This window comes from Pinus tabuliformis, chromosome 3_2 (genome assembly GCF_031772625.1).
Source record: "Pinus tabuliformis cultivar Carrire ecotype Pingquan chromosome 3_2, CPIR1, whole genome shotgun sequence".
Taxonomy (NCBI): Eukaryota; Viridiplantae; Streptophyta; class Pinopsida; order Pinales; family Pinaceae; genus Pinus; species Pinus tabuliformis.
Window position 1 is genome coordinate 1221221487 of NC_142302.1, and position 22011 is coordinate 1221243497.

The 22011-nt window shown below is 40.4% G+C and overlaps 1 protein-coding gene across 2 annotated transcripts in view; it reads right to left on the reverse strand.

Moving 5' to 3' along the window:
* LOC149185131 (P-loop containing nucleoside triphosphate hydrolases superfamily protein) overlaps positions 1-22011 on the reverse strand; it is a 358944-nt gene that overhangs the window by 213881 nt on the left and 123052 nt on the right. For both annotated transcript variants that reach the window (XM_089417775.1, XM_089417774.1), the window contains exons 8-9: positions 1318-1415; positions 1063-1118 (exon numbers count right to left, since the gene is read on the reverse strand). In XM_089417775.1, the coding sequence (XP_089273901.1) occupies positions 1063-1118; positions 1318-1415 (154 nt within the window). The remainder of the gene's footprint in view (positions 1-1062; positions 1119-1317; positions 1416-22011) is intronic.

The following is a 22011-nucleotide window of genomic DNA, read 5'->3' on the forward strand; positions in this document are numbered from 1 at the left end:
ATAATGGCTATTGTGGCTGTTGCTCTAGTGCTAGAGTTTCTACCCTGATGTAAGGTGTAACAACTAGAGCTAAGACCTTGTATAATTTTGTAGCCTTGATCTTACAGTATGAGGGGCTAGGGCAAGTTCATGGACAGACTAAGTTATAGTATCCTTGTTCAATGGAGGCATTGGTGCTTGTGCTGATGCAAGACTTGAGGACCTAGGCTTTGAAGACTCAAACCCTAGGATGAACATGTAGATTTAGAGCCTAGCACTAGAGTCGTTTTGCCATGTGCATGTGTGATGTAACATGGCTAGGATTTGTAAACCTTAAGGAAGACAACAATGATAATGTTAAGCTTGTGGGATACAAACTCGATGTTTGTCGCAAGGAGGACCTGTTGATGTTGCTGCTAGCATGTAGAGGATCTTTGGTGGAGTGACTTGCTTTGGTTGGAAGTGATTCCTAGCTAAGAGGAGTTGGTGGCTAGGGTTCTCTTATGGTTACCATATCTAGGGTATGGGGAGCTTGACTTGTACCAACTTTGTGATAAAGTTGTGGTATGTACTTGTATTTCATATATATATATATATATATGAAGTTTCCAGCTGTCCAAATATTGTGTACTTGAAGATTTGATTTTCACCTTATGTTATCTTCATGATTTAGTAAATTTTGGCCCTTGTTGTTCATGCTGATTTGACATGGTATAGAGCTGAACTGGTTAAGTGATTTAACACAAATCTAGAAGATAAAGGAGCTGATTTGCCACTGTTATAATCCACTATGATAAGTTACTACAGATCTGTTATATAATTGAGAAGTGTGCCCTAATGACTGTATCTTGTCGGTATTGAAGTATGCTATTTATTCTTGAGTTTCCAAGTGATTTCGGTTGAAGTGAATTGAAAATTAGCTGTTGTATTTGAAATTTTGAATATTTCAAATCAGCACTAAGGGTGAAAATTCATAGGGAATAGCTCTAGGAAACATCAAATAAATGATGTCAAATTTCAAAATTGCATCAAAAGCCCGATTCTCGAAATTTCTACAACATTGTACAAGTCGCCCTTTCTCACCTCAATTATAATAGGTTTTCCATCCTTCATTGCCTTTTTCAAATCACCAGCCAAACCTGGTAAACAAGATCAAATATTCAAAGATAAAGCTACATCAATGAGTCAAACAATTAGAAGCACTGGAAGAACAAGAATTCAAACACATTGAATAACTCTGCTTCTTAAAGACAGCAATCTGAAACAAGCACAAACTAGTGGCACCGAGAATTATTTGTTGTCAGCAAGATCTGACAAATTTAATACCATGTTGCTTACCCTTTCGAACAATTCGACACTCTCTACAAAATTCTGTGACAAGCTCTTCTGAAGAACTGAAATCTCTAGCCCAAACAGGTGTTGAGGTCAAAGGCGCACTGCAAGAAATCGTTTGAAAACACATGTAAAACAAAACAAACAAAAAGAATCCAGTGTCAATTTGAGAGAAGCGCATAACTTTTCCTCACAAATGTTCTAACTTCCAACATCGTTATCAATTGGACTTAAAAAGAATAAAGTTAAAATACATCATCCTTTAGCAATCTATATAAACATAATAAATACACATACATTCATCTTTAAAAACTTACAGATATACTAATTACTTAGATTATGCTAAACAATATGAAGAAATGTTTGGAGTTATAAAAACATTAATTACCATCAACACCTTGTTGATGATTGTAGCTCAGGCAGGTAATTATGCATGGGTCTAAGTGTCTAGATGTATGGAAGCCACCTAACTACCCTTTAACATTAGCAATTATTTTCATTATTAAAGTAATTTCCTTTTATTAAAAAAAAAGTGAGTTTAATCTAATAAAATGCAAGGGTTATTCGCATTAATGAATTAGATAATCTCAACCGTTGATATCAAATGAAGTTGAGATCTAATCTCAACCATTAATCAATTTGGAGATTAGGTTCTGGATTTAGTCATAACTCAAATTTATAAAAGAAAACTAGGCTGAGGGAGAAGGCACATTATCGAGCACGAGACACAATGAGATAAGTGAAGATCTCAGTAATTGGGTGAAGGACATTCATCCAAATGTGCAGCAGCCAGAAGAAGACAACAAAAGTGTGTAGCAACAAGGGAAATCATCCAACTGTGGATGCCATGGCTGTACATGGGCAGATTGAGCAGGTTGGCATAGATCACGCCATACAACAGGCCAGGACAGATTTGATCAGCAGTGTGGTTGTACAGCAGGTTGGAGAGGTTGTACAGACCGTACGGGTCACATCAGCAAGCAGCAAGTGGTTTGCGGGTGATTCAGAAATTTTTGGGAGGGCCCTAAAGCTTGTACAGGTGCCCAGTTTATTCCTAGAATTTTACCATAGTTAAATTGTATGTTGAGCTGGCTATTTTTCCCAGTAACGGAGCCCTTGTATGTCTCAAAATTTATTAAATGAAAGGAAAATTTTGAAGGGCATAGATTTCTATGTATTTTTCTGTGGAAATTGGTTGTTTTGTTTCCGTTGTTTTGTTTATTTATTTGATAGTTAAAGCTGAAATTTAAATTTGACAATCAGCAAGAAAATTTACTAGAAAATAATTAATCATTTACTGTGGTTAGAAAATTAACATGGCCTATAAATGGCAGCAACCAGTTTCAGGTTTGAAACAAGTTGGATGTGCTTTCAAATTTCCTACCTATTAGCACTAATTTTTACACCCTGAGAACTAATATAATCTTTAAAAATAGCAACAAAAGTTAGCAAACATTTAGGAAAATCTTCCTCGAGTGTCACAAAATCTTCCTCTCGATTTGGGTTGGCGCACCCCAACCTTTGGGGGGTGTCCCTACTCTTTGTACTTGTTCTCGGCCCTGAAGCACTGCGTCGGCCCTCCTGGCCTCTGCATCAACCTGAAACCCTCTACGTCAGCCCGTTGAGGCTCTGCGCAGCCTCTCTGGCCCTCTATGTCACTTCTGCAACCTCTGCGTCACTCACCGCTGGCCTCCGCCTGGCTCCTGCTGCTCTGCGTCTACCTCTGCACTGGTCTCCCAGCACTATCTCTGCCTCTCTACCTTGTACTCACTACGCCTCGCTACAACTCTGATCACTGGTTTGATTTCTCTTAGCAAACCCTGCTCTAGAAAATCGAACTGACTGATCACTCTGGTGTATCTCCAACTGACCCTCAAGCCTCCTCTTATACTTTTTATGTTGAGTCTTCAACAGCCGAGATTACATCTCTAATCAACAGCTAAGATTAGATTTTGCTTGATCCATGTCATTTAGAACCTTCTAACCCAGTTTTATATTAATACCCATTAATATTTTTATTTTCCTAAGTTTAGACTTAAGAACCCATTAAAAATATTAATTATCTTAGTATCTCCTTCACTGGGCAGAATTTCCCCAAACCATTTCTGCGTCTTGGAAACCTCACGTGCTTTAGCCTCTCCACCAAATTTCATGGCTAGAGCACATCCGATGCTACCCCAAATCAACAATTACCTGCAGAAGCAAAGGCATTTCTTCAGCTTGCACAAGTCAGCCCATTCGCTGACAACTATCGCATCAGCTAATGTACTGTTTGGCACCTTGAAAAGAGAAGGCCAAAAATAGCCTGCACGAAGGGCTTTGTATGATTTTCTTTTGTTTGCGAAATGGCGCCCGCAAGGTTCATCGTGGGCTACTTTTAAGCTATCAAACTCAGGTCTAGTGTACAAGAGTACTCCTTGAATCTAGGAGTATAAAGCTTTGTTTCTAACAATTCTCTATCTTTCCCTAGCAGATAGGTGAGGTGGTGTCTTCACTGTAACAATATAATTTGCTATCTCTGAAAGCATGGTGAGTTAGTCGAAATAGAAAATAAATGTTCATTGGGAAATGAATCATCTACAGGAATCACTTGACCTGGATTTTCTAATCTAGAGAGATAGTCAGCTACAACATTATATTTACCAAGTCTATCAATAATAGTAATATTAAATTCCTGCAATAACAACCACCACCTAGTAACCCTACCGCTTACTTTATTACAGTGACCAGTGTGAACAAATACTTCATACATTGTTATGTAGTGCTTGAATCTATTGATAGCAAAAACTACAACTAAAAATTTATTTTCTGTTACCGAATAATTTAACTCAGTAGGTGACAAATGTTTATTGGCAAAATATATAGCATAAGACAACTTATTTTCTTCTTGTCCTAAGGCTGCGCCAAAAGCAATATTTGAGGCATCAGAGGAGATGCAAAATGGAAGGGACCAATTAGGTCCCCTCAAGACAGGGGCCTTAATTAGTTTTCCTTTAATCCCTCAAAAGTGTCTTGGCAAGCATCAGTCCAAGAGAAATCAATGTCTTTAGCTAACAACCGAAAAAGAGGAGAAGCTATCCTAGAGAAATGCTTGATGAACCTCTGGTAATATCCCACATGTCAAAGAAAACCTCTCACTTCCCTTTGAGATTTGGGCACCAGCAGGTGTATAATGATCTCAACCTTAGCAGGGTCTACGTATATAGTAATATACCCTCATTGGAAATGAGGTGTCCAAGGACTACCCCTGCTTTACACAATAGTCTACATTTCTTATTACTTAAAGCGAGGCAAGCCTCTTGGCACCTGATCTATACCTTCTTCAAATTCTGAAGGGCTTCTTGAAAAGAATCACCAAATACGGAGAAATCATCCATGTAAACCTTGACACAATCGAGATCAGCAAAGACAGCCAAAATTTCTTGTTGAAAGGTAGTAGCGGCATTGCACAATCCAAAGGGAAGCACCTGATAGGAGAATGTTCCCCATGGACATGTAAAAGAAGTGTTAACCTGATCTTCCGGCTCAATCTGTATTTGGTTGTAACCACTAAAGCCATCCAGAAAAGAGAAGTACTTCTATCCCGCTAAAGAATCCAGTACTTGATCGATGAAAGGGAGTGAGAGGGAATCTTAGAGGGTGGCCTTATATAATTCTCAATAGTCAACACGGATTCGCCACCTCCCATCTTTCTTCGGGACAACTACAAATGGGGAGACCCATCGGCTATAGGAAATCAAGTAGATGAAGCCGACATCCAAGAGCCTTTGAAGCTCTTCCTTTACAATGTCCCGGAGCGCAGGGTTCATTCAGAACTGAAACTGGCAAACAAGCTGAGCTCCTTCCTAAATATAGATATGGTGAGTGCAAGAATCAAGAGGGATACCTTTCATGTCTTCGTAGCTCCAGGGGAACGCACCAAGGTGATCTTGCAGCATTTTTATCACGTGCTCTCTTTGAGATGGTTTGAGTGCTAGATCAATGTATAGGGATTTTCCCAGACTCACCTCAACAAGTGCAACATCAGGCTTGTGAGTGTTTGTGGTGGCTACTAAGCTCTGTAGACATGACAAGGTTTGCAGATCGCAACTATCTTGAAAACTTGGACTAAAAATATGACAAAATAGTCTAGAACTTTAAATAATGTCCGAATTGACAAGAAAATAGGCTAACTCTCCTCAGTACACTTTGTAAATTGATGTACTTAATCTATAATGAGGAGAAACAAAGTTTCCTCATCACTACTACTATCGTCTAACCATAGAGTGTCACAAAGCTCCTAAATGGATCTAGCAGGTGGGTAAAGGGTGACCTTCTTCCTTGAGTCCCCATGTGAAATAAACGTATCGCCAGAGCAGCAACCAATATAACCTTCAACCATGGCAAGCCATGGTCGTCCCAAAATCAAAAAATGCCCCCCGATAGGATTTTTAGGTTGAAGGACAATGAAGTCTGCGGGGTACTCACATGAGTCAATCGAGACAATCACATCGTCCAGAACACCCTCCAACTTGATTTTAGATTGACCAGCCAATTTTAGGACAGTGGGTGTAGGACGAATGTGAGTCAGCCCAAGTTGTTCCATGGGTTGTTGATTCATCACATTGATCGTCGCTCCAAGGTCAACTAAGACATTAGGAACAAGGATGTTACCTATCTGGACAGAGACGACTAAATTTCCAGGGACTGTGTATATGCCAACATAAGTACGCCCTATCATCAACTCAGTCGCCTTGCCAACAAACTGGATAGTGTGGGGCTCAATTATTTTCCTACCTGGCTTCCTGATGCACAGTTCCCAGATGGTTTTAGCATATATGGAAATTCTTTCAGAGCCTGCAACAAAGGATCTGCAATGAGGGGCTAGTGTGGTTGACTATGTCTTGGCCAATCCGGACCTTTTCACATATTTTCATCACATCTCAATTTCCCCCCTTCCCCCACTCCTCAACCCTCCCCGCCACGCCACCACACCACCTTCCTTTTCGATAGGGATTACACTACATCTTACACTACACACTTTAAGGAGTTGCTTCCCCCCATTTCCAACTTTAGGTCATTAAACATGACCACAACCAAGGATAAGATACTTTCCTTGACCCTCGTGGAAACAACCCCCATTCTACTCATCATCACACCCGTAAAACTAACCCTGACTCCCATCCCATGAATCAGTGATTCGATGATGAATGCAAATTTTTCCACAAATAGCTCCATCTCACAGTGACACATGATCCATCTTTCCCCCATGACCTCTGCAAAACATACTATAACCTTCCTTGCAATGAAATATGAGCATTTCTCTCCCAAAGGACATGAGAACTTTGTAATGCCATTCACCATTCCTATAAATCCTTTTGGCATGCCCTTTTTCCTTGATCCAATACCATTTCGGTTGACCTTGACCCTCAAACCATGTTCTCTCACACCACCTTTAATGATATTCCAGGAGAACCTCCCACCCGTGTCACCTTCCCCCTTCAAGTTGAGATATTTATAGATTGTACATTCAGGTCACTTGGACCTCACCACCAACGAGCTAGGCTCAAAGATGTCCTTCTACCTAGAGCACTTTTTTGATGTCCGTGATGGCATCATCGTCTGGGTATGATATCTATAGATTGTACATTCAGGTCGTTTGGCATCATTGTCTAACTATGATATCATAGATTGTACATTCAAGTCACTTATACCTCACCGCCGACAAGATAGGCTTGAAGATGTCCTTTTGCCTAGAGCACATTTTAGAGTTGCAGGATGGCGTCATAATCTACCTCCCTCACACATATAGAAATTGGATGCATTCACTTAAATCCTTTTGGAATAGTTCCAAGTTGGTTATCATAGACTCCAGATAGATACAGACCACCATATATCATGGGCACATAGGATCTGCCAAATGTGCCACCTACATGAGCCAAAGATAGAGACAAACCTCATTTTTAGGTGCCCCTTTACTACGAAATTAGAGGATGCTATCACTGCATATATTGACATTTGAGAGGCTCAATCTCTTACCTTTCTTAAATATCAAAAACAATGATGCTTAGCACTCTTCATTTGGAGATTTCCAGCCACAGATCTCAATTCGTACACACCATGCCCCGCCTTGGGATGACTACGACAATCACCTCAAACTTGTTAATTTTTGCAACTACGATAAAATTCCACATTGGACAGCTCAGATAACCGAGATGATGCTTGCATTAAATTCCTCTTTTCGAGAGGACCAAAATCGACCTAAAGATCACCCAATTTGGCCACGCGGAAGTTAAGTTTTGAATTATTTTATTCATAAATATATTATGGAATGGGTCGGCCCTAACCACATGGGTAACATCTTGGGTCAACCTTAACCCCAAGTGAACCCTCAGGAAAGCCTATAAATAGAAGCGACCTCAAGTTCATTTCATCACATTGATCAAGCCATTTTTTATTCTTCTCTTTTGTCTTGGTTCGCACAAGTTCGATAGAAGGAGTTCGCACAAGGGTCCGAAATCACAGGCGTGAGGTTCGCTCTGAGTTAGGGTTTTCTGGGTTCTAGACACTGGCACAGAACAAGGCATTTTAGTCCCTGGTCGCTAGCACAAAGTGGACAAGACAGCATCCAGAGAACCCTAGAGGCTGGCAGACAGGCTTATGAGAACGTCCAGGGGGTTCGGAGTCAGATCTGACTACATTAGTCCTCGGATGCTTGCACAGAGTGGTCTAGAGAGCATCCAAGCTGTCTGAGACCCACGCATAGCAACAATAAGGGAGCGTCCAAGAGTTTTTGGTGTGTTTCACCCCAAACGCATGCACAAAATCTTCCTAAGAGCGTCTAAGCAGTCACAAAGTGTCCACGAGAGCGTCCAGGGAGTTTCGGACGCACACAAACAGTTTTGATGAGAGTGTCCAAGGTTCAGATCTAGGGCTTGACATCTTGGCTTCAATTGACTTCAGTGATCTGGTGGATCTGGGTTTCTCTCTGCTGTTGTACAGATCTGTAGATCCAATTTATTGGTATCCACTGCAAACATATGTATTGGGCTCATTATACTCTCAACTGAAATCTTTTAATGACGAACTATCAAAGAAGGAGATTGAAAGGGTTTCCCCCTTGTGGGGCTTTTCCCTGGTCTTGGACCAATCTACTGTCTCCTATGGTTGTGTTGTTGTCTTCTTTGTCACTGCATGTATTGTTCTTTCTGCAGTTACGTTTACGATTGATTACACTGCTAATCACTGGATGCATTGTTAATGAAAAAATAAATTGGCCTAAAGTAACTGATACAGCATAGAACAATCAGAAAATTTAACATGGTATCAGAGTTGAGGTGAAGGACAAGCCCAAAAGAAGACAAGCATTGAAGCCCTCTCTTTCAAAAACTAGATTGCCTAGTCAAGGTCAAGATGTCATCCTCTACCTTCAAGGAGCATGAAAAGTTGGGTGATGCATCAAACTTTGCCGCATGGAAAGTCAGATTGGAGATCATAGCCGACAACAATGATGTGCTGGAATACATCCAAAGAAGGAAGCTCGAGCCTCCAGAAAATGCTTTCGCTTCCCTCAAGAACAGATACAAGAAAGGTGAGTCCAAAGCAAAGAAAATTATAGTGCTAGTTCACAAGATCATTTACTTGCATATGTTGGGAATTTAAGAAAGTCTAAAGATATGTATGACAAGATAGTCAGCATGTATGAAATCAACAACTTGAATGAGATCATCACCTTGAAAGATCAACACAAGGAAATTAAGATGAACAAAGGAGAAGTTGTTCAATCCTACATTATGAGGATCTCTCGTCGTAGTGATCAATGTTTATTTGGGGTAGCATCGGATGTGCTCTAGGCCTCAAATTCTGCAGGAAGGCTTGGGCACATGTATTCCGAAGAAACCAAAAATCCTTTTGGGAAATTCCACCCAGGAACGATTTTATTAAAATAATTAATATTTTTAATGGAGTTCCTAAGTCTAAACTTAGGAAAATTAAAATATTAATGGGTATTAATCTATTTGTGGGTGTAACTTCTAGAAGAAGACGGAGATCAATCCAAAAGAATTTGAGCCTTTGATTAGAAGTTAATTTAGGTTGTTGGTTGTCCAACAGAAAGATATAAGAAGGGGCTTGAGGGTCATTTGGAAAACACACCGAGATATCAAGAGATCGAATTTCTGAAGTTAGAAGTTCTCAGGAGGAATTTATGATTGAGTAGATTTCTTGCAATTGAGGGGCAGGGATAGTTGGGTTGGAGTATCTTCTCCATGACCCCGAATACTCAGCAGAGAAGCAGAAAAGCACTTGTGGAGGCAGCACAGACCTAGCAAGGACTGACACTGGGCCAGGAGGGCCCACGCAGTGCTTGACGCAAAGCTAGAAAGGCCAGCGCAAAGGCAAAGTTGTCATCCAGCAGAAGTCCGAAATTTGTCGAGGAGTTGTTGGATCAACCAGGAGGGTTGACGTCAAAGCTCTAGGAGGCACGGAGACCCAATGCAGAGCTAACACAGAGCCTAAGAGAGATCCATGCAGTTACTGTGAAGGGGCAGCACAGTTGTAGCCAAGGACAGTGGATTCATCTACCAGATCAACTGTGATTTGCCAGGTAGAGTGAGGTAATCTCACAATTCTTCTCTGCCAGTTGTATTTCTCTGTAACTAGATTGCTAGCAGGGAATTCAGAGTTGTATTCAGAAACTACTACTTAATAATAATAAACTCTCAAAACTGTTGCACCGGTTTCCAAGCATTGGGTTTTTCCGCGGACATTTGTCCAAAAATAATGGTGTCAATTGTGTTGTATTTTCTTTCTTGCTCAGTCTCTTGCTTCTGCATATAATTTAATTAAGTGAAGGTTGCAGTGTATGTATTACGATATTTGCCGTAGGAAACTACAAATAATTTGTTTAAAGGAATTTAACAAATAGGAGTAATATCATCAATTGCTACAGTAGGGATTCCTGTTGTGGAATTTTCACATGGTATCAGAGTTGCAGATGAAGCAAAAAGAGCAGAGCTAGTAGATCCAGCGTTGAGCAGAAGAAGGGAATTCGGAAAAGCTGCAAGAGGCAGCAGTTCGAAACCCCAGAGGGCTGACGCAGTTCCAAGCCAAGAGGGAAGATTTTCAAGGGAGTCTCTCTCAAAGTGAGTCAACGGAGAGGAATTCTAGTTCAAATTTTTCCCGAGGCAGAGGGAGCAACGTTGAAGCTTCAGCGTGATAGAGCTGGTGGGACGGAGATTTTCAAAAAGCAGATTGTTGGGCTGAAAAACATTAGACGAGAGAAGAGAAGCACCTTGAGGTAACTTTTCCTCAGCAGACTTCCCGCCGAGAAGTCCGTTTTCTCATTGGCTGAGCAGTAGCAGTGAGAAGCAGAGAGGAGATTTTCGACATTTTTGGCAAATATGGCAACCAATGGCTTGAGGGATCAGGACAGGTTGGACAGAGCATCCAACTACGTCATATGGAAGGCTAGAATGTCTTTCCTTCTAGATGAGCATGCCCTCACGACATACGTCGACAGCATGGTGGTTGTCCCTACAGATGTAGATCCGCTGAAGAAGTGCAGATCTGAGATGGCAAAGACCAAGAGGATGATCCTGGATGGAGTCAAGGATCACGTGGTGTGTCACGTTGTTAGCAAAGGGACTGCTAAGGAGATGTGGAATGCTTTGGCCACGTCATATCAGGGATCTTCCGAGCAGCGAAAGATGTACTTGGAGCAGAAGCTGAGATCTGCTCAGATGCAGAAGGGAGAGCGTGTGGATCCATTCCTCACGACGCTGAAGGAAACCCGTGATGAGTTGCCTGCTGCGAGGCATACACCTCAGGATTCAAAGTTGGTTAGATTGGCCCTAAATTCTGTCTCAGATGAGTGGCAAGTCTTTGTCTAGAGTATCCTGAGCAGAATAGCATTGCCTAATTGGAATGAGATGTGGACAGCTCTAAAACAAGAGGCGTTGAGGAGAGACTTAGTCAAGGTCAAACTTGACGAAAGCAGCAGCAGTAGTGGGTCGAAGCCCAAGGAGGAGGAGGATAACGCAGCGCTTGCATCGAAGGGACAACAAGTGCAGCGGAGACGTAAGAAGGACGTCTCGAAGATCAAGTGTTTCAGGTGTGGTGAGATGGGTCACTATGCTACTTAGTGTCCTGTCAAGAAGAAGGACAAGGATGAGAAACACAATCTAAAGGTTGCGCCCACGAAGATCGAAGAGGAGGAGTTTGCCATGACAACCGAAATACCTCTAGGAGGGAGGTGGGCTAATTTGGAGTTGTAATTCGAAAGCGCTACAGATGGGTAGGATCCTTGAGGAGTCCACCTCTCGGATCAATACCTTGCTACGGGAGCCCGAATCAGAAGTAGCAGGGTGGACTAGTGTCGGATGGTGTCGGGGAGACAGTTGCAGTGGCTAGGGGCACCACAGACTGAACAGTGCAGAGCAGAGTTGACAAAAGTGCAAATGGCACAAAGCAGAGGTCAGCAGCAACGCACTATGTTTAGAGGGTCAGTGTAGAGACTATCAACCATCAGGCTTCAGCATTCACATGGTATCATACTGAACACAGTTAGTTCAGTAATCTTGGATGTTTTTCCGTTGCTATAAGCAACAGTTTGCAACGCAGTAACAGTTGGCATTGGCAGTGCTAGCAACAGCACAGATGCAACACTTGAGAGGGAGTTGTAGTACGGATGCAACGTTGGCAGTGGCAGTGTCAGCAGCAGTGCAGTAGTTGGTGGACAACATGTCAGACATCAGTAGCACAGTAGTTGGTGGACAACATGTCAAACATCAGCAGTGCAGAGGACGAAGCTTCAGAGTCAATGCAGTATGTAGCAACAGTATATTGCTAGAGCACATTCCTCGCTAATGGGTAAGTGTTGAGTTGGGCTAGCATCGGATGTACTCTAGATGCCAAATTTTGCAGGAAGGCCTGGGCACATGTATTCCAAAGAACCTAAAAAGCATTTTGGGAAATCCCACCCAGAAACGATTTTATTAAAATAATTAATATTTTTAATGGAGTTCCTAAGTCTAAACTTGGGAAATTAAATATTAATGGGTATTAATCTAATTGTGGGTGTAACTTCTAGAAGAAGATGGAGATCAAGCCAAAACGATCTGAGCCTTTGATTAGGAGTTAATCTAGGTTGTTAGTTGTCCAACAAAAAGATAGAAGAAGGGGCTTGAGGGTCATTTGGAAAACACACCGAGAGATCAAGAGATCGAATTTCTGAAGTGAGAAGTTCTCAGGAGGAAATTCTGATCGAGTAGATTTCTTGCAATTGAGGGGCAAGGATAGTTGGGTTGGAGTATCTTCTCCAGGACCCTGAATACTCAGCAAAGAGGCAAAGAAGCACTAGTGGAGGCAGCGTAGACCCAGGAAGGACTAACGTTGGAGGAAGGCCCACACAATGCTTGACGCAGAGCCAAAAGGGCCAGCGCAGAGGCAGAGCTGTCATCCAGCAGAAGTCTAAAATTTGTCAGGGAGTTTCCGAATCAACCAAGAGAGCCGACGTCAGAGCCCCAGGAGGCAAGGAGACCCAGCGCAGAGCTGACACATAGCCGCAGAGAGCTCCACGCAAGCCCACGCAATTACTACGAAGGGGCATCACAGTTGTAGCCGGGGACATTCAGTTCAGCTCTCGGATCAGCCGAGATTTGCTGGGTAGAGTGAGGTAATCTCACAATTCTTCTCTGCCAATTGTATTTCTCTATAACTGGATTGCTAGGAGGGCATCCAAAGTTGTATTCAGAAACTACAGCTTAATAATAATAAACCCTCATAACTGTTGCACCGGTTTTCCCGCATTAAGTTTTTCCGGGGACATTTGTCCAAAAATAATGGTGTCATTTGTGTTGTATTTTCTTTATTGCTCAATCTCTTGCTTCAACATACAACAAGGGCTCCCCACAGATTGGACAACTAGTCTGGCAATACCTCTTTTCAAGAGCGATGAGGTCAATAATCCCTCCAATTATAGGACCATCATCATAAATCCTTTGTTTGCAAAGCTATTTGGAAGCATGCTAGAAAATAAAATTAGCAAGTGGGCAGAAAAAAGAGATAAGCATGCTAAAGGGCAAGCAGGTTTTAGACCTAAACATTCCACAGTTGATCATTGTATAACTTTAAGGCACATCATTGAAAAAGTTTGGGAGAAAAAGGAAGAAGTCTTTTGTTGCTTTGTTGATTTCAGAAAAGCGTTTGACTCGGTTCCTAGGGATAAGCTTTGGCACAGAATGGAGGAACTTGGGGTTCCTAAACATTTGAGAGAAGCTATGCATAGCCTGTATGAAGACATGAAAGTCAAAATTAGAGCTTCAGCAAGCATTTCTGAAAGTTTTAGAATCGCTATCGGGGTCAAGCAACGTTGTCGACTGTCTCTTACCCTTTCTGGTATATATATCAACAAGATGAGGAGTGGTTAAATTCGCAAGGGGGTGATGGTATCTATGTGGGCAAGTTTGTTATAAGGCTTCTTTTGTATGCAGATGACCTTATTCTGATTGCTAAATCGGCTCTTGGTTTGCAAGAGCACTTACTATCCCTTGAGCATTTTTGTAGAAGTGTGGAGATGCAAGTCAATATCAGCAAAACAAAAGTAGTGGTCTTCTCTAAGAAAAGAAAACATAACCAGCATAAGTTCTACTTTGAAGGCAACATTCTGGAAGAAGTTGTGCTTACAAATACCTTGGAATTGACTTCAACGAAAATCTAAGCTAGAATGGTTGTAGAAAGAAAAGGACTTTGGGGGGTTGGAAAGCATTTTATGCTTTTCAAAATAGGTGTCAAGAGACAGAGTTGTGGGACTAGAAAACCACTCAAACTCTTTTTGGGCTTTTAGTGATTTCGGTGATTCTCTCTGGTTGTGAACTATGGGCCTGCAGTACATCTGACATGCAATGGAGACAAATTGAGAAAATTCAGAAGCGTTTGATTACAAACAAATTTAAAATTAAAAGTGCAGTTGCTTATGCTATCTTGTTAAGTGAAATAAGGACTACTCCTATTGAAGCAATTGCTATGGTGCGAGTCATAAGGTATTTAAAAAAAATTGAACAAATGGAAGAGGGTAGATGGCCTAAGGTTGTCGTTAATGATAGATTGTGCAAGAGCAAAAAATCTTGGATGCAGCAAAATAACAAATGGTTTAGTAAATGGGGTATTTGTTTGAACGCGTGTCCCATAAACAACAAAGAGATAAAAGCTTTTGTTATGGAAAATTTCCACAAGGGTACTTGGGATAAGGAGCTAGGAAGAAAGAAAAATTACTATATTGAAGTGTTTAATCCCACTCATAGTCATCAACCAAAAGCATACATAGAGGCCAATATCTCTTGGAGAGCCAAAATTCTTATTGCTCAGTTAAGGACTATTTCTCATCAACTCCGTTGGGAAACAGGGCGCTAGAAAAGGCCAAAGTGTGGGAGGAAAGAGTATGCATTTTTTTGTTCTTCCGGAGAAGTGGAAACAGAAAAACATTTCATTTTAGAATGTGAGGCCTTCAAAGACAACACGGAAAGTTATGCAGATATGTTGGCAGCTAGCTATTAGGATAATCTATTTAGCGAGGGGTTTGTCGAGAAGCTGGGAGCATTTATTTTGAAGCTTCACAGAAAAAGGGCCGAATACATCAAGCAAATGAAGAAGCAATCTGTCCCATAGGCTATCTTTAGCCTCGTGGACGTTAAAATAATGTCTTTCTTCTTTCTTAAGTGAAGGTTGCAATGTATGTATTATGATATTTGCCATAGGAAACTGCAAGTAATTTGTTTAAAGGAATTTAACAAATAGGAGTAATATCATTAGTTGTTGCATTAGGGATTCCTATTGTGGAATTTTCACAATCAATTGCAGAGAGTTGGAGAAAATGTGCCTGACAGGGAGCTAGTAGTTGTGACTCTTAGAGGTCTCCCTCCTATTTCGGAAACCTCCATTACTACAATTAGTAACAGCAATGTCCTTCCGATATTTGATAAAATTGTTGGGAAGCTCACTCAAGAAGAATCGAGGATGATAACAAGAGGAAGAATTCAAAAGCATGAATAGGGAGAGCCCGCTGCCTATATCACTCGTGAAAAGAAAACAAAAGAAGGCAAAAGGAGGTCCATCAAGGAAGCCTCCTTCTCAAAATACAAAACGAAGGAATGACAAATCGTTATCTCATATTAAATGCTTCAATTGCCACAAGACAGGCATTATGCTCGTGACTGTCTCGAGAGAAGCAAAAGACCACGTTACAATACTAGAGGCAACTACAATAACAAAAGAAGAAAAGACTATCAAAGAAACAACTATAATAAAAGATATGAAAGAAGAAGAAGAGACTCCTTAAGGAACCGTGATGAAAATCATCCTCCTCAAAAGAAGTCAAGGGCTCCCATGTATGAAAGTAATGTTGTAAATAAATTTGAATACATTCTTATTTCTTCTCTTACTAGTTCTTCTCCACCAAATTCGTGGGATAGTTGGTTGGTTGATAGTGGGGCCACTCATCATTTCTTTGGATACAAGGAAGTCATCTCTAATCTGGTAGAGAGGGAGACTAAGTTGAAGATCATTCTTGGAGACAACTGCACTCATCTCGTGAAAGGCTTTGGGTTCGTCAAATTTCAGTTGAATTCCGGGGAATCAGTTCTACTGCATGATGTTATGTATGTACCTGGATTAATGAAGAATCTGGTATCTATATCCGCATTGGAAGATAAAGGGATGAGGGTTGCCTTCATCAAAGGTAAAGTTTTGACTTGGTCTATTGATTCACCTATGAGAGATGCATCCATATTAGGATAGAGATTTTAAGGACTATATAGAGTCACTAGAAGACCTTTTCTAGCATTGGTTCATAATACCAATCATTTGAGCGAGTTATGGCACCACAAACTGGCTCATCTACACTATGATGCACTTCCAAAGTTGAAGAAATTGGTCTCAGGTATTCCCGATGTTCAAGCTCATCATGATGGAGTTTGTCCAGGTTGTGCGAGTGGAAAGAAAACAAGGGGGTCATTTCCCTCTAGTAAGAACAAGACAAATGACATCCTCCATCTCATTCATTCTGATATATGTGGTCTGATGCTTATACATTTTATTGGTGGTCATCTCTACTACATCGCCTTTATTGACAACTTCTCAAGAAAGACGTTGATATACTATCTTAAGCACAAGGATGAAGCCTTTGAAATATTCAAGGAATTCAAAGCCTTGATCGAAAATCAATCAGGAAAGAAAATCAAAGTCTTCAGATCCGACAATGGAGGGGAATACATGTCAAAAGAATTCATAGCATTTTGCAAGAAAGAAGGGATCAATACAGAAACAATTGTGCCATATACTCCTAAACGGAATGGTCTAGCTGAAAGGAAGAAGAATTTTATATTAGAAGTTGCCTGTGCTATGCTCCATGATCAAAAGGTGCCAAATTTCCTTTCAGCCAAAGCTACATCTACTGTTGTGTATGTTCAAAACAGAGTGCCTCATCAAGCGTTAGAAAACAAGACCCCTGAAGAAATATTCAAAAGTATCAAACCTGATATTAACCATCTTCGTGTATTTGGATACCCTATATACTTTCATGTGTAGAAGGATAAAAGGAACAAATTGGAAGCTACAGGAAGAAAAGGTACATTTGTGGGTTATTATGAAAATTCTAAAACATATAGAATATATATTCCTGGTCAGAGGAAGGTCGAAATTAGCAAGGACGTAACATTCAATGAAGATGCAGCTCTTGGAAAAGCAAGAGACCTTCCTCCACCTCTATTGAAATTTCTAAGTCTGACACATTAGAAATCCCTACTGCATTATCTGGTTTATTTCTCCTACTTGTTCATTCCATTAACAAGTTATTTATATATAAATACTGAAATAAACACAAATGCAGCCTTAACTCATATACAGATCATCAACGAAATACTGAAACAAACACACAAGGGACACCGTTATTTTTGGACAATCATCCCCTAAAAAATCCAATGCGGGAAAATCGGTGGAGCAGTTCTGAGGGTTTTATTATTACGCAGATTTCTTGAGTACAACTAGGGCGTCGAAATGGCTCACCCAACATAGATTGTTACACGGTAGTAATACCTCTTTTGGGAGACAGAGATTCAGCTTCTCAGCTCTAGTCTGCCCCATGAAAATCCTTCTGGCGCTTCCTCTTGCCTCTGCGTCAGCCTTGCTAGCTTCAGATCAGGCCCTGAAGCCTCTGTGTCAGTCCTCTGGCCCTCTGCATCAAAACTCTAGCTCTTTGCGTCAACTCTCTGACCTTCTGTGTCACCCACGCAGGACCCTCAACCTCTACACAATCTCTGGCTGCGTCTGCGTAACTCTAGCTACCTCTGCGTCATCCTCTTTAGTCACTGCGTTGACCCTCGGGCACTATCCCTGCCTCTCTGCTATGTACTCACTGCCCCTCTATGATGAAACCAGCTCACAAAAAGATAAAAAAGATAGATCAACGACTTAAAAATCAGCGTTTTCGAGGGGGCAACCTCCTTTACATTACACAAATGAACAATTCTTAGATGATACAAATGACAAGACCTCCTTTCTATATATAGGGGTCTAAGGGTTCCCAATACAATCAGAGCCTACATACAATAATATTGTAGGGGCACAACAATAACAACAGTGGGCTTCTATAGGGCATAATAATAACATGGGGATTATATGGGCCCAATAATACAATAAAGGGATTGCACTAATAACAATAAGGGCTTACACTTGTAGTATAGGGACCTAACATGCCCCTCCTTCAAAAAGTGTTGTTCTCAACGATTGAGTAGTTCTAGATGCTTATAAAATTCTCATCCTCCCATGTGGAATCTTCAGCGGGTAAGTTCTTCCACTTGATGAGATACTCTGAAATTGATTGATTTCGTAACTGTCGAGTTCTTGTTTTCGTGACTGCTCCAGGTTCAACTATGATTTTTCCTTCCTTGTCAATATCTGACAATATTATTTGAACTGGGACCTTGTCACCTATAACCTTCTTTAAGCATGAAACATGGAAAACTGGGGGCACTCGGGAAGATGCAAGAAGCTCCAATTTGTATGCCATAGTACCAATCTTTTGCAGCACTTTATAAGGACCATAGTACTTTGGTGGTAATTTATTATCCTTCTTAGCTTGCTTGAGGGACATCTGTTTGTATGGTTGTAGTCGTAGAAATACCTAGTCACCTACATCAAAACTTATTTCATTGCGATGTTGATCTGCGTTTTGTTTCATTCTATTTTGCGCCAAAGTGAGGTTATCCTCTAAGAGTTTGAGAACTTCTTGTTGATGCTCAATGTGATCTTCCACTGCTTGAACCTTAGAATTTTCTTTTGAAGATGATGTGATGGACAGTGGATGATATCCATAAAGTGCCATAAATGGGGTCATTTTTGCTGCAGTATGGAAGGAAGTGTTATACCACCATTCATCCACAGGCAACCACTTGACCCAATGTGTCTGTTTATCAGATACAAAGCAACGAAGATATTCTCCCAAACATTTGTTCACTATCTCAGTTTGTCCATCAAATTGAGAATGATAAGATGAACTATGAGCTAACTGATTACCCAAATATTCCACCTCTTGTACTCCAAAGAAACATTTGGAACTTTTTGCATATAATTGTTTCTCTTCCAATAGTTTGAGCACATTGTCAACATGTTAAACATGATCCTTCCAAGACTTGTTGTCGATTAATATATCATCAAAAAATACTAACACAAATTTTCTAAGGAAGAGTTTGAAATGGAATTCATCAAACCTTGAAATGTAGAAGGTGCATTGGTAAGGCCAAAAGGCATGACCAAAAATTCATAATGACCCTCATGAGCTCTAAATGTTGTTTTTGGAATGCCTTCAGTCTTCATTATGATTTGATGATGTTCTGAACGAAGATCTGACTTGTTAAAGTAAATTGCTCCATGTAATTCATCCAATAATTCATCAATGACAGGAATGAGAAATTTATCTTTAAGCTTGTTGAGCTCCCTATAATTTGGACACATGCACCATGATCCATCCTTCTTGTGTATCAATACCACTGGAGAAGGGAAAGAACTTTCACAAGGTTGAATTATACCAACCTCTAGCATTTCTGCAACCATACGTTCAATTTCACTCTTTTGGTCATATTGATATCTGTAAGGCCTGATGTTTGGAGGAACACTGCCTGGAATCAAATGAATAGCATGATCATGATCACGAATAGGTGGAAGGCCTTTGGGAGTCTCAAATACCTTGGAATGATTGTCCAAAACGTTTTGGAGATCTGGAGAAATAGATGATTTCGATGTGTAAACCTCTAGTGAACATAATTGTGCAATTATGCTCTGTTGTTCTTCTTTAGAAGCTTTTTCTTGCTGTTAGAGTTGATTATCTTTCCCGGTTTCCTTGCGATACCCCTTAATTCAACTTCCTTTCCTTCCCAAAAAAATTTCAAGAAAAGTTCTTGAAAATTAAAAGCTATCGTACCCAAAGATTGTAGCCATTGGACTCCTAATACAACATCTGCACCACCCATTGGAATGGAAAGCATTGGACTATTCAAGACATATTCTCCCATGGATAGCTTGATATTATGGCACTTTCCAGAGCAATTTATGGTTCCTCCATTTGCAACCATTACTTGACACTCTGGTGCTGGATATAGGAAGCAATTCAATTCCTTGGTTATCTTACAATGAATAAAATTATGGGTACTACCCGAATCAATCAACACTATTACCTTTTTCTTCTTGATATGCCCTTCTATCTTGAGAGTTTGAGGAGTGGTAATTCCTGTCAATGCATTACAAGATATGGTCAGATTCATTTCTTCTTTCTCTAGGATTGGTTCCTGGTGTATATCCTCTTCTTTTGACGTTTCTTGTTCCTTTTCTTGCTCCTCTTCCCCATCTATGTAAATTAATTTCTTCTCAGCACACTTATGACCTTTAGTGTATTTTCTATCACAATTGTAACAAAGCCCTTTTGCTCTTTTTTCTTCCAATTGTTTTGGTGTCAACCTTGTAGGTGGTGAAAGGCTAGGAGCAACAACAGTTCCATCTTTATAGTTATGAGTGGTAGGCTTCCTTGTTGCCATAATTTTTCTTTCAATTTTTCTTGCCAACCTGTATGCCTTCTCCAATGGATCAGGTTCCCAAAGGCAAACCTCATGTTGGTTGTTATCATTTAAAGTCCCTGTGAAGACTTCAATCCTATGCTTCTCTGGAATATCATTTACCCTTGTATTCAATTTTTGGAAGTCCTCAACGTGCTCTACCATTGAACCCTTTTGTTTGAGATTTATCAATTGGTTGAAGAAGGTGTTGCTCTTTGTATTCTCATAATGTGCTATCATTTCCTCCGTCAAAATTGACTAGGTGACAAGTTGTTTACGAGAACAAATCCCTCTATACCATACAAACTAATTCGGTTCTAAATACAAAGATGCAATACGTACCTTTTGTGTGTTTTCCACATTATGTAGATCAAAATATTTGTCCATCTGTAGTATCCATGTTACAGGATCCTCGCCATCAAACTTCCTCATATCTATCTTTGGAATATGTTGGGTCTTCAATCCAACGTTAGATTCTATGAAATCATGATTAACATTACTTTTGTTATCATCATGAGTTTCCTCTATTACCTTTTCGCCATTAGGACTTTCTTGTAGCAGCTTTGTCCCACCTTCCTTCAAACCTTCCATGTCTTTCTTCGAATCTTCCATGCCTTTCTTCCAATATGCTTCCATACCATTGATATCAGCTTCCATGGCATAGATAAAACTATTTATCTTAGCTTTGATTGCATTCTTCAAATCATCCATCCAATTTTGATTACTAGGTGTTTCTATTTTCTTGATTCAAGTCATTCTTTTTCTTGCTTTTAGCATCTCGATCTTGAATCTGTTGTATCTCTGAAAGTTCGGATATCCAAGGTCTAGAATTGCGACCTGCGGTAGCCCTCTACATCCTCCTTCCAATGCCACAACTCTGATCGAAATTGGATTCTCCAAAAAAGTGTTATGCCCAATCTCTCAAGATGACCTGATTATATACTTTTTCAGTAGAGCGAACTTGTACGAAGTGCCACGTGTCACTGTTTCGACCTTCGAAGCTGAAAAAATATAAAGAGAAGTACAATCCATCCTCTTTCTGTACTTCTTACGAAATTTCAATCTGATGCTCAGAGAGAAAGTTATGATGATTTTCCCAAGGTCACCTGTTTGGGATGTAATTCGGGAGCTTGCAAAAACCCTAAATGCCTTGGACCATATCTCAAAAAATATAGCGAAACATGATCAGAAATTCGAGCCTGAGCTTCACCAAGATTTCAGCTCAAATTGGTTTTAATTTCAGAGTCTAAACCTTCACAGAAAGAAAATTATAGTGAAAATGCCACGATGACCTGTTTGAGATGGAATTTTGGAGCTTGCAAAAATCCTGACTTCCAAAGCTCTGATACCAAATGTTATGAAACCAGCTCACAAAAAGATAGAAAATATAGATCAACAACTTTAAAAAAAACCTCTTCGAGGGGGCAACCTCCTTTACATTACACAAATGAACAATTCTTGGATGATACAAATGACAAGACCTTTCTATAAATAGGGGTCTAAGGGGGTCCCAATACAATCACAGCTTACATAACAATAATACTGTAGGGGCACAGCAATAACAATAGTGGGCTTTCATGGGACATAATAATAACAACATGGGGATTATATGGGCACAATA